Source organism: Epinephelus moara, chromosome 4, assembly GCF_006386435.1.
Source record: "Epinephelus moara isolate mb chromosome 4, YSFRI_EMoa_1.0, whole genome shotgun sequence".
In the NCBI taxonomy this organism is placed as follows: Eukaryota; Metazoa; Chordata; class Actinopteri; order Perciformes; family Serranidae; genus Epinephelus; species Epinephelus moara.
This window is the reverse complement of record NC_065509.1, coordinates 26,848,053-26,860,859: the sequence shown is the minus strand read 5'-3', so window position 1 is coordinate 26,860,859 and position 12,807 is coordinate 26,848,053. Positions and strand designations below refer to the sequence as shown.

Genomic DNA, 12,807 nt, shown 5'->3' with positions numbered 1-12,807 from the left:
CCCAGAATCCCTTTCTGCCCCCTTACTTAAAACTCAACATGTCTTGCGGCTGCAGTGCATTATGATTTATTGAGAGTATTGTCAGTGCAGAAATTGGTATCTCTGCTTCTTTTACAATGGATTTCTCCCTGGGTGGTTGTTGAACACTGCTGCACTGTGGTGAGTCCACAAAGAAGATCATTGCTCATTGATTCTGGGGGACAAAAACTATGTTTAAAGTTAATGTTGCAGATCGCTGGAGGATTTTCAGCCATAAAAAGTAGAAATTTCTGCTATTAAATATTAGCAGCTCCAGTGGAGAAGTGTTGATGTGTTGTTGGCCGTCCACATTTGTCCAGTTTTATTAAATTTGACTACAAAATGATGAAGGAATGCGAGGAATGCTGTCGTTAAAATTTCGTCTTTTAACCTTTTAACAGCAGGTTAGATATTCCTGTAAACGTAAGTCAGAGTTTGGGGTAACTTCATGTATTTTTTTATTCTCTTTCTCTTCCTCCCTCCTCCTCTTCAGTCTCACAGCTGATGAGTACAAAGTCTTCATGGAGCAGAGAGAGGAGAAGTTGAAAGCTGATGCAGCAGCCGCTGCAGCTGAAGCCTTCATGGCCAAAAGGAAATGAAGACCTGCAACATTTTTAGTATTTACTCCTCATTCCTATTTGTATTAATAAATAAATAGCTTGTTGTTATGTGATTTGTTTTTTCTGTGTCCTTATTCACATCTGATGTTTAGATATTTCTCTACAGCAAATTGTCTGCTTTCTGTATTTTCGAATGATTTAAAAGATTTAACATCAGCTACATTTTGGCAACAAATCATCCACTCAAATTTTGAAAATATTTAGGACCCAGAGCGTTTCATTTCCTCCGAGCTGAGCTAATGAAACTGTAATTGCTCTGTCTTGGAAGGATTTGTACGTTCGGTCTCTTTGATGTTATTATCTATTATTAACACTTCTCGAAGCGGTTTGGCTTCTTGTCAGGTTGTGCAGATGGTTTCTGGTACATTTCACACACTTCTCATTAATCTGTGATCTAAAGGGATCATCATGTAAACTACTGCGAAAGAAAATCACATGGACTCAGAGCAGGACGATAGTACAAGAAAACCAAGTAATTGAAACTAACAACACCTTGTTTTACACATATTAAGAGTATGGTCTCATGTAAGTATTAAACCGGTGCTTAAATAATGAATTGACCAATAAGTAAATTATTTTTGAACCATGAAAGTGATTTATCCACCAAAACATACCAACTGTAAACTGTTTACAGCCTCTCAGATGTGACGATTTCCTGTTTTTCTGTTTAATTTCATGGCATTCATTCAGTTTCTTTTGCATTTTTTTTTTTTTTTTACTATTTTGTGACATTTGAATAAAAGATATTCAGTTATTAATCATAGAAATAACCCACTGGTTGTAAATAATCATTAGTTGCAGCCTTAAATGAAACACAGTTCACTGCCTGGAGCATCAGACTCTAGCATTAACATTACCACATTTCTGACATCAGAAAAATTTGGTATTAAAGCTTTGTTTCACCTTTTTCAAATTAGTCTTAAAACAATTCTCACATGCCTGTTTGTTCACCCATCAGCTACAACATAGAGCTTTTCCACAGCAGACCAGGCACGTGCACAGATAGACCCCAGGTGGTGCTCATGCACCTGTCCGTTTGTCCTCTCTTCTAGATAAGTGCCCTTTTTGAAATACTTGTTTTTTTTCTTTCTTTTAATAACTTTATGTTTTAGTTTTTCAATTTGGCCCATGGCATGAATTCTCAATTAAAAATGTGTTGTTTGCCCGACAACTGCATTTGAGTCGAGCCCCTACCCCTCCCTCTTCAGCTTCCCACGTGGCAGCCGCACACAAATCAAGCGCCCTGCGGAGCAGCATCACGTCTCCCTGACCTGCCTTCATGGACAGCCAGGTAATGATAGTGTTTGCCTCAAGCCTGGGCATCAGTTGTCACTGTTGTGAAATTAAACCACTATTAAAACATCTTGATAGTGCCAGACTAATTTAGGCAATAAACCACCATTAAGTTTAACAACAAGTGAGATAGTCCAGCATAAAACCACACTGTCGTCCTCCAGCTCTGTCAGATTTGTGTTCACCAGCTGCCCAGCTGAGACAAACATCAAATTGCTTTCTCACTTCCACTTGTCTTTTTAAACCAAAACTCAATTTGAAATAACATTTACGTCTCCCATGTTGCATCTCTAATATTTTAAACGAAAATGACGTGCAGTTTTGGGTGCTGTGCTGAAAGAGCGCAGAGAAGTAGAGGAAGACGGAGCTGTCTGTTTTCTGGGATTTTTGAATATTTAAAGTCTGTGTAGAAGATAATTATAAGAATTAGTGCTTGACTATTAAAAGGGGGTATTTGAATGGCTATTTACTTTATAGATCACTAAAGCATACACAGTGTAGCATTGTTTTCTTTGTTGTGTTATAAATTAATGATAAATGTAGAAACTGAATGTGTATTTGTAGCAGCTGCTAGGTGCAAAGAGTATAGATACTTAGACATCTTATTATATACTGTACGTACATGTACTGTATGTATTCTTAGGCCTCAAAGTGCTGGCAGAAAGAAACCTCCCAGCAGGGTGCACTTTGCCTGTGCACATTTTTTGTTGTCTTTTTGCACCTGCACTTCACATGAGCAAAAAAAAATGTGGAAGGGATGTCCTGTTTTTTTTTTTTTACCACCTGAGCATCTGCCCTGCAAAATGTCTGTGCACAGCAGCAGACATTTTGACATGTCAGTAGGAAAAGCACAGGTATACTTGGTAACATTAATGATGGCTGCATTCCACTTAGAGGAGGCCCTGGTATTGCCAATGCTGGCTCAGTGGAATAGCTTACCAAGAAACATAATGGAACGGAGCTATCATTAATATTATCAGTTTGACCTGTGCTTTTCCTACTGTGAAAAGTTAAAATGTCTGCTGTGAAAAAGGTCCATTAAAACCACTGGCAGGTAAAATGAATGTACTGATGTCTTGTTACAATGCAATGAGAGCTTAAATTAGACTTTCACGTTGTCATTATGTCATTATGTCGTTAAAAATCCGTTATAATTGGATATTACCAGCCCTTTTAATTTTAGCTTTTAGCCGCTAGCAGCCAAACGGTACAACCATAGACTGTATAAAAATACAGTACAACGGGATGTTCTATATTGTTCTGTATTGTATATATTGTGTCCCTGTTACGTTGCCGTAGGGCACAAAACGTTTTGGGTCCACATTCCGTTGTTTCAGGGGGATATGGTATGTGTCAGAGTTTCTGGGTGTGGCGGTGTAACAAATTCAACAGCAACCTCAACCGCTGCCCATTTATTTTTCTTCTTCCATCACCCCATTACTGGTTTTGCCCTACGGCAACTCAAGAGGGACATACAAAATAGAACAGTTTGTTACATTAGTATCACCTGCTTGTCCCTCGCTCGCCACTGCGGTCCCTTTTACAGTATTATTTGACTCTTGAGCTTCGGTTACGCCTATAATCAACAGTGAATGTTAAATACTTTGGTTGTGGGGGTGTCGCTGGGCATATTGATTCACTCAGCCCATCTGTGGGTCATTTAAATGTTGCGGGACTGTTAGCTCGATGCTAGGGACAGAGTCTATTCACACACTCCACGATAGGGCTAACTGTCAGCATCACACAGCTAACATTACCTAACGGTTATAACGGGTTTAACGACAGAGTCGAGCCTTTTCAGCGTCTGTGTGAGTTTGTTGGGACCATTCAAAAGCTCGGTGTCAGATGTTAGCCGCTGCTGTGGTAGCTTGTGCTAACGACAGTGTCATTTGTTTGTTTGTTTTCTTTAACTCATTTATCATGCTATTACAGTTATTGGGCTGTTTAAAGAAACTTAGGACGCTCTGCAGCAATGACATTTTGTAGTGGTATGTAGATGTATAGTCTACCAGTGTGATGACTAAAGCTTGCTAGAGATCTAGGTCATGAACTTGAGATCAGAGACAAGACTAGACAATAGTTAATTAATATGCACATGCTACCACCTGGACAGGGGTGTGAATGTCTAAGCTATGGGAGATCCCTCAGTGTTGTATTCTGTCTAAATGGTGGACAGTCTTTAGACTTTTCCATCATTTCTAAAAGAAAAAAAAGAAAGAAAATGAACGAAAATCAGTCCAGGCGGAAAATATTTAGTCAACACGATTTTTGGCACCATCCACCCAAACTTTTTCATAGACCAAGTACACCCCCTTATGGCAGCAGCACTCCATGATGGCAGTGCCCTCCTCAGCAGGACAGTACACCATGCAATGCCTCAAAAACTGCACAGGAAAGGTCCGAAGAAGGTGACAAAGAGCTCAAGGCATCAACCTGGCCCCCAAATTCCCCAGATCCCAATCAGATCGAGCATCCATGGGATGTCCCAGTACACCAGGGACAAGTCTGATCCACGATGGAGCCTCTGAACTGTTGAGGTGGGGAGGCAGGATCTCTGGGAGTGTCCTGTGGCGGTGAATCCTGTGAGTCCTGTGGGTTGTGAGGTGGGGTACTGGTGTGTCCCACAGATGCTCAGATTGGGAATTTGAAGGTCAGGTTGACGCCTTGAGCTCTTTGTCACATTCCTCATTCTACTCCTGAGCAGTCTTTATGGTGTGTCATGGTGCATTGTGCTGTTGGGGGCCCACTGCAATCAGGGAGTGCTGTTGCAATGAGGGGGTGTACTTGGTCTGCAAAGGTGTTTGGGTAGGTCAAGTGGCATTCACATGAATGCCAGGACTGAAGGTTTCCCTGCAGAACATTGCGTTGTACTGAAATTATCAATGCTATCCACTTCATTTGTCAGTGGTTTTAATGTTGAGGCTGATCAGTGTACATTCAGAGTCTTTCTCTTTGCTTTAATTGTTCCTTTTCTCAATACTGGCAGTCAGGAAATCCCTCTTTCAAGTGATTTCAATATGTATAGGATGTCCTCATTCGATTCACACCTCTGAAGTTAAGCTGAATCTGGGAATCTTCCAGCTTTACAGTCTTGGGTGGCTGTGGCTCAGGAGGTAGACAATGTCATCTTTTAATCTCAAGGTTGGTGGTTCAATTTTCAGCTCCTGTTGTCCTCTCAAAGTGTCCTTGGTCACACTCAGGCTTTGGTCATGGCCACAGCAATATGAATATGTATTTGTACATGATACAGATTGCACGCTGTTAATGTAAAAGCACAAATTTGCACCTTTTGTGTTACTATTCCTCCTCCGCAGCTCTGCAAGGAAACACTGTCTGCGGAAATACAAAGAAGGATTGGGTGTCTTCAAGGCCACTGTGGACAGGAGAACAACTTCACCAACCAACAACAGTGTGCATGTGAGTATATGAGTATTATTTTAAGTCATACTTTTAAAAATGTGTGTAATGTGTAATATTCTAATAATAATCTCAACCATATCATCCAGCACTACATGGCCTCTACCTTTATGTAATCTTTAGTGTCAGTTATTATTAATATTGGTTCAGCGAACATGAAGTATAAAACTATGTCCTTACCTCTGCCCTCTCTATAACCTTTTCCTAACATGGCCTCTTACACAACACACACGTCGCTCCTCTCTGCTGCAGTACTTGTCTTTGCCAGAAGATAGCAGCAGTCAGCTGAGCAGAGCTTCTTCCACTGTTCATCTTCACTCCATCCCAGACACTGCAGCAGCAGCAGCTAGTGATGGAACAAAATGTTCGCTTGCTGTAAACCAGTATAATGTTTAGAGCTTTGCCGCCTTATACGTAATAAATTCTGTATCATATTTTATGTGGTTAAGGTAATGAGATCTGGCAGAAAATGATCCACAAATCACATCTATGTTTTTTCTATTATGATTTACAGAAAGTGGGTTATTATAGTGTATTTTATGCTGTGATTTTGACTACGTTCACCTCTCCGTCCTGTGGCGACAGAGCATCAGTTTGTCCCACATCCCTCTTTACTGTACCTCTAATTTTAGCCTCCTCTCACTCCTTCTTTGTCTCCCCTCTCTCTCCAGCCCTCCCCTCTCTGATCCTTCTGAATGGAGGCTGAGAATAGACGGGAGGCTGTTTCAGTCAGAGCTCTTGAGCAGGAATGCCTATATATGGAGTCTTACACCACGCCAAGCGCTGATAGAGTCGCAGGTACATCGAGTGAATGTGGGCTACTGTGATTTGTAAAGAAGGGTGGCGGGGGGGTCATATGCCTACTATTATGTGTGTGCGTGCATCATCATAAGTGGGAGGCCAACTGTGTGTGCCTGTGTGTGCCCCGCTCGCACGCAAAAACCTCGATGCCAAGAGTGTGCGTCAGTCTGAGTCAGATAGTGTCTCATTCTGTCTCGTCATGTGTGTGCGTCAGTGCTGTTGCTGAGCGAAACTCGCTCCAGGGGAAGAAATGGAGGAGAGTGTATGGGAGGGAGGAAAAGAGGCAGGGATGGTGGGATGATGATGATGATGAGGCTGAGGGAGGAACAAGGGGCTTGACTATGACGACACAAATGCATCAGCCGCATTAAGTGCACTTTTAATATAAATGCATTTGTATGACAATCAAATACACTTATAAGCAACACAATAGAACACTGGTCCACAATGTCCATTCTGCAGTAAGTAAGATGTTTAGAATATATTCCATCTTATGCAATAAAAATCTCTTTCTTATATATATACAGACCAATAACCAATGTTTCATACAAATGTACAAATGTGTACAACCTTTCTGAAAAGAACATATGCCTATATCCACAGACATAATGCATATGCAATAACATCTTTTTCAAATATCACACATACAATATAGTAATTTTACACATGTATATTAACTTAGCCTTGAATAGCTAGAACGTAGGAATCAATCCTTTACTTGACCGTAGACAACTCTACGTGAGCATGTCGACACCATGGGAATAGTACCATTCTCAACCCGTGTCGCTTGGTAACTGAATAGAAATAGCACCCCATCCCTATTTTCATTTTTTAAAACAAAACTTTTGTATTCTAACCCCTCTCAAAAAAGAAGAATCGCTCATTCACATAGTCAATTGTGCCTCACTACACCGCACTCCAGTGGAGCAACGATGTAAAAGTCCATGTTGAATGGACATGATAAAGAGTTCAGAGTTCAGCAGGTCAGGGCCGTTTCAGGCACACAGAAGCCGCTATAAGCTGCCAGCATTGCAAATATTGATGCTGCAACAATATCCAGCCGACTGCCTTCAGGCCAGCGGGGACCTGAAGAGCCCACATTCAGAGTCTAATGTACAGTACAACGTAGAGTGGATTTGTGGCATGATCAGAGCTCCGCAGAACTTGTTTGGTGTTGCATCTTGTAAAGCAATGGACACCTTCAACATCGTTGAGATCTTCACATGCCAGGATCTCTTCACATGTTTTTTTTTCTTTTTTGTTTGCACATCACATTGATACACAAGATTTTAGATGGAGAGATAAATATGAAATGTTAAAGGTTCGAAGCAGCAAACTCAAAGCTCAAAGTATCTCTGGTTTAAATGTGATCACTGTTTATGATGTCGCCTTTAAGGCTGTGAGGAAGAGTGCTGTCAAATCAGAGCTGTACCGGCTCTGAAGACGGGATAGAGGAGTTCTTAGCAAGAACTCATTTTGATGTACAGATAGTGGTCATCCTAAGGATGTAAAAAATTTGTAAACATTTGACTTCCAATACATTTGAGGTTTGGGTTTGCGTTGCTGCATGTCAGGCAAAAGTGCTATAATTCATCTCTCTATTGAAATAGCAAGAAATGTTCTCTTTTTTTGTTCACAACAGATTTTTCACTACGAGTGAATACAAATGCGCATCTGGTAGTTAAACAGCGCTTACAAGATCAGAGATGTTTCTCTGTCTGATCATATCTGAAGCTCGTGTTACAGAGAAGCTGAAAGACACCACATGGACCCAAAACCCAGTCAGTTATGGGTCCATGTGGTTGAACCATCATGTAAATGTTGCACCAGTTTTGTACAGATTAATGACTGAACAAAAATATAAAGCCAATCTTTGTTCTTAGGAGACATGTAGGAGTTAAAGTCCTTAAGTTGTATATACATTATGTATATTTATACACTTAATAATTTTTTACTTTTCAGTAAAAGGGGCTCCACAAAATATGACAATATGCCATACTTAATGAAGTAAGTCACAGACTTATTTTAGAACGGAGGAACACTTCCACTCCCATCTGAAAGACAAAAAAGGGAAAAGAGAGAAAGAGGACGTTAGTTGTGTATTTTCAGAAATGGTTTATCATCTCATTTAACAAGATTTAACAAAAAAAAAAAAGGAGAGAAAAGACAGATTCTTACCTTTGTGGAAGCACTGTGGCGATGGATGACATTGGAGTTGATACAACTCAGGTTGTTGCCCTAAGCCAGGGGCGATCGAGGCACCTGCCCCAAACATGGGTTCCAGGACGGCCAGTTCCTCCAGGAGGGACTGATTGCAAGACACGGGCGTGGGCGAGACGATGGGCGTGGAGGTGGCGGGGCTGGGGGAGGCAGTGAGGATGAGGGGAGGGGAAGCTGGGATGGAGGAGCAAGAGGACACAGGAGATGACACCACCTCGATCTCCATTGCTTCCTCCGCTAGCCCCTCCCCTTCCACCTTCGCCCCGGCCTCAGCAGCCACAGTCGCCCCGCACCCAGCCATGGAGTTACATTGCGCCGATTGGACGCTACAGAAGTGGCCCACTCCCTCAAACTGGGAGGGTTGGCGCCAGCACACTGGGGTTTGAGGAGAAATCGGGCTGGAGGGGTTGGGCATTGGGGAGGTGGAGGGGGAGGGGTTGGAGAGGCCGGGGGACTGAGGAGGAACAAAGTTGTCTTGGAGGAGGGTTTCTAGGATGCTCTCTTCAAACAGAGAGTCATCGTCGTCGAGGAACATGGGAATGTCCAGACCTCTCCATGCTTTGATGGGATAAAACTCCCTAAGCATGTGGATTGAATCAACATCAGCAGGTTCTATGTCGGGAGACAGGAAGGGGGAGGGAGGGGAGGAGGAGGGTGACATGGAGGGAGGAGAAAGTTTGGACAAGAGTGGATCCAGGTAGAATCCCTCTGCCAGTGAGCTGATGTGCTGAGCTAAGAGGGAGATTTCTGCCCTCTCCTTCTCCCTCTCTCTCTCCAGGGAGAAGAAGGAGAGGCACGGCTGTTTACCGGGTGATGCCTCGGGGGTGAGGAGGCCCTCAGGGGGACACTGGAGGGGCCCCAGTGGTACATCTACATAAAGTGGACCCCGAACCTCGGGCAGGGTCATCACTGTGCAGTCGCCGTCTCCGGGGCTGTCGGGTGTGGGGGGCAGTTTCTCATAAAGGGCTCCACTGCAGGGCTCAATAGAGAAGAGAAAGTCAGTGGAGGGAGTAGGCAGCGTAAGGGGGATCTTGGTGGACAGGGTGGTGGGGGGAGCAGGGCTTGAGGCGGTGGTTGGTGGGGCTGAGGAGGAAGTTGAAGGGGCCAGTGAGGTGGTGGCAGTGGCAGTTGTAGCAGAGGGCGGAGGAGTAGTTGTGCCAGTGGGGTCGAAGCTGAAGAGGGGTTCGCCAAATGGGAAGCTAGACCCAGCAACGTGGGGAGTGTAGGGTGGTGTGCACACAAACTCTTTGGTCTGCTGAGCTTGTGCGGTGGGAACTGGGGGGAGAGGCAGGGGAAGAGGCGGCAGCGGAGGGTCGAGCTGGAAGGAAGGTGGCAGGAGAATGTTCTGGGTTAAAAAGTCTAAGTCTGCTACTGTTTCAACAGTGACTGGAGTCGGGGAGGAGGCAGCTGAGGGGCTTTCTCTGGGATGCTGCTGAAAGAAGCTCTCCTCCTCCAGAGAGGAGATACTGGAGCGAGGGTCACCCTCCAGCTGCATGGCCTCAGCAGCAGAGCTCCCTGGTTCATCGGAGGAGCCCACGCTGCAGCCAGCGGTGCTGAAGTCAAAGGACTGGGCTGACAGGCCGCTGCTGCCTGGGGTGAAGACCTGGTCTGGACTGGACAGGGTTTCTGGAGACTGGAGGCTCAGACCCTCCTGCTGAGAGGTACCACCACTCAGAACCAGGGTCAGCTGGGTCTGCTCCGAGCTGAGCTGCTGACGCACTGACCAGGCCTCAGAATCACTGAGAGAGGGAAGAGGAACCAGAGGAGAAACAGGAAGTTAGGATTCTGTTTCTGCCTGTATTCATCAGTCATGAAATTGAGGAGGGGTGTGTAGTTTAAAAAAGGGCAGTACATACCTGATGATGTAGTTGTTGCTGCTGATGGGGATTTCTCCGGGCTGCAGCTGAAGCACCATGTAGAGCCAAACCCACGACTGGTCCTGAGCTTGTACACGCACCACCATTTCAGCTCTGCCTTCTCCTCCCTCTCTCACTGTTGAACAACAGTCACAGCACAAGTTGGCATCGGTTTGTAATCCTATTAATCATCATAGTGTTTTTTTTTCTTTTTCTACTGCGTGGATGTGCCAGTGGGCACGATGTGTGTGTAACTGTGTGGGCATGGACGGTTGTAACTGGTCGGTATGTGTGAAGAGTACACTTACATAGGCTGCGGTGCTGAGCGGAGGCATGTGACAGATCCTGTGGGTGGAGGAGGCTGTACCAGGAGCGAGAGCGTAAAGCTGTCACATCAAAGCCGAGATAGGCGCGCACACTGTGGGAGAGAGTGGGCGGTGATGTGTTAGGAGGATCATATTTTTTTATACCACTTTAGTTATCTCATAAACAGATCAATATACAAGTAAACATTAAAGCAACAGGTGAGGGTGAGGTTTTGTTTGTGTAAACTCACTTGTCGTGGGCCGCCTCCAGCCTCATGTCCCGGCCATGCTGGGAGTGGAAGCACGCCAGGAACAAGTTGGTCTCGGCGAGGGCAGGGGTGGAGGTGGACTCCCTCTCTGCCCCGGGGCCGGAGCGGGTCGGGTGGGGCTCCAGAGGGGAGCAGAAACACACCCAGACTGGGTTGGATGTCCAGTAGGACCCGGCGGCGGGAGATGTGGAGGGGGGAGAGAGGCAGCGAGCTCGGATCAGAACCAGCTTGTTCCCAGCACTCTGCCTCCGCACGGACTTAGAGGTGTTGAAACGGCAGCGGAAGAGACGGTCTGTGAAGGATGAGAGGAGATTTGTTAGGAATCAATCAGTCCGCATCAGGTGGAGGGATGAAAAAAAAGGTGTAATTTGAATGTTTGCCTTACCCATCTCAAGTGACGTGGAGGTTGACAGGTTGCTCCTCATGATTAAGTGGTCTGAGGCGTCGATGATATCATACACACTGTCCCCCTGTGCCACGAGATCCACCTGGAAAATTGCAATAATAATAATGATGATATTAATAAAAAATAACACATTTATGAAGCCCAAAGTGGAGCTTGAATATTTCTCTACTCACCATGGAGTGTCCGAGGTGCTCGGAGACGCTGTCTGACAGGTACAGGAGCTTCCCTTCCCCAGTCAGCAGCATCAGAAACCCCGGCAGCGCCTGCATCAACTCCGACAGTTCGTGGAAAGACAGTAACCTGGCGCTCTCCTCGAGACTAGCAGCAGCTCCCGCCTCTATAAAGACAAACATGTGTGGAAAGAGACAGAACAGCAATGTGTTATTAAACCTGAACACAACGTATGGGATCACCGCAGTAAGAGAAGCAGTGGCCGCAGTGTGTTTCAGCACCATGGACAGCGGTGCGGCTGTATTCATGGTGCTGAAGCTTCTCAGCACCACGGACAGCGACAAATTGCCTTTAAAATGCCTTTATTGGCTTCTGTAATGATTATTGGCGATCGATTAATGACCCACATGGCCACAGTTTGTCCAAAAATGAGATTTATATCAAGTTAAACGCCTGCAGTGCCACTAAAACACTTGTTGATTCCACCACTGTGAGAGATTGCAGTCAGTCTATGCAGCACAAGCGATTCATCAACAGGTCGTTTAGTTATTCAGAGTGGTTTCATGCTTACCTTGAGTGAAGAAGACGGATTTCCTGGTGTACATGCAGGCAAGTGACATGATGTGCAGGTATGAGAGCCGCGCTTTATCTGCATCGGAGATGGGCAACAAGTCCTTCAGGTTCCGGATCTCGGCGTTGATCTGGTCCCGTCGAGCCTTGGATGCTCCTTTGGTTGAGCGGTACATTGTAGCCGGTTGTTGTAGCTGCTGTAGCTGTGAACTATCGAAATTCCTCCAGATGTGAGTTGGAGAGTTGAGAGCGGAGTGTTGTTCAAACGCCGTGGCTCGGCTGTAGTCGGGCTGCCCCTGTCTCCGAGATGTGTTAAGAGACAGGTTGTAAAAGTGGAAAAAGAAAAGCTCTGAGGTGTGTTATTGGACTCTCATCTCTGTTGGTTTCCAGAGAAAGGTTTAAAAACCTTCTCCTGTCCTCTCTGCGTCCGTGTTAGCTCCGCCACAGCGTCCAGCTCGGATGCTGGCCGGCTGCTGGATGTCTGTCCCCCCGCTCGGAGTGCAGGTGAATCGGCGGCTGTGGGAGCCGTCTCTCGCTCTGAAGTCCGGGAACCGTAAATCTGGTTGAGGGACTCTGCTCGCCGGTCACTTATATAGCCTGGGACTCCGCCGGAGTAGGGGGGCTCCCAACGCACCGACACCGACGTAAAAGGGAGGGAGGGGGGTGGAGGAGAAGGTGGGGGCCGAGGGGGATGGATATGTCTCATATCAGTGTTAGCAATGGTGAAACTCTCCCCCCTCCCTCTCCCGTGCCCTCTCCTTTCGGTGACTCTTCCTCGACGTCAGCTCTTCCCTCTACTCGGTGATGACGTCGGGCTAAAATCGGGAGCTCCGGCGACGCAAAAAGCCCGATTTGGACAAA

The 12,807-nt window shown here is 45.6% G+C and overlaps 2 protein-coding genes across 3 annotated transcripts in view; one reads left to right on the top strand and one right to left on the bottom strand.

The window, feature by feature from the left end:
* mrpl11 (mitochondrial ribosomal protein L11) overlaps positions 1-691 on the top strand; it is a 60,758-nt gene extending 60,067 nt beyond the window's left edge. For both annotated transcript variants that reach the window (XM_050042886.1, XM_050042885.1), the window contains exon 6: positions 512-691. In XM_050042886.1, the coding sequence (XP_049898843.1) occupies positions 512-617 (106 nt within the window). In that variant the 3' untranslated portion in view covers positions 618-691. The remainder of the gene's footprint in view (positions 1-511) is intronic.
* A 7,483-nt stretch (positions 692-8,174) lies between these two features.
* Positions 8,175-12,310, bottom strand: npas4a (neuronal PAS domain protein 4a). The gene is made up of 8 exons (XM_050042497.1): positions 11,948-12,310; positions 11,379-11,542; positions 11,185-11,287; positions 10,782-11,091; positions 10,534-10,643; positions 10,226-10,361; positions 8,328-10,108; positions 8,175-8,203 (listed from the first exon to the last, which is right to left on the bottom strand). Exons 1-8 carry the CDS (start codon positions 12,120-12,122, stop codon positions 8,175-8,177), a joined length of 2,808 nt encoding a protein of 935 aa, XP_049898454.1. The 5' UTR covers positions 12,123-12,310.
* Between the last annotated feature and the right edge of the window lie 497 nt (positions 12,311-12,807).

Excerpts from the sequence above, each read along its gene's own strand:
- npas4a (XM_050042497.1), bottom strand. The coding sequence starts at position 12,122 with ATGTACCGCTCAACCAAAGGAGCATCCAAGGCTCGACGGGACCAGATC. Across the intron at positions 11,288-11,378 it reads AGCACCTCGGACACTCCATG|GTGGATCTCGTGGCACAGGG; the intron begins GTGAGTAGAGAA and ends GCAATTTTCCAG. Across the intron at positions 11,092-11,184 it reads CTCCACGTCACTTGAGATGG|ACCGTCTCTTCCGCTGCCGT; the intron begins GTAAGGCAAACA and ends CATCCTTCACAG.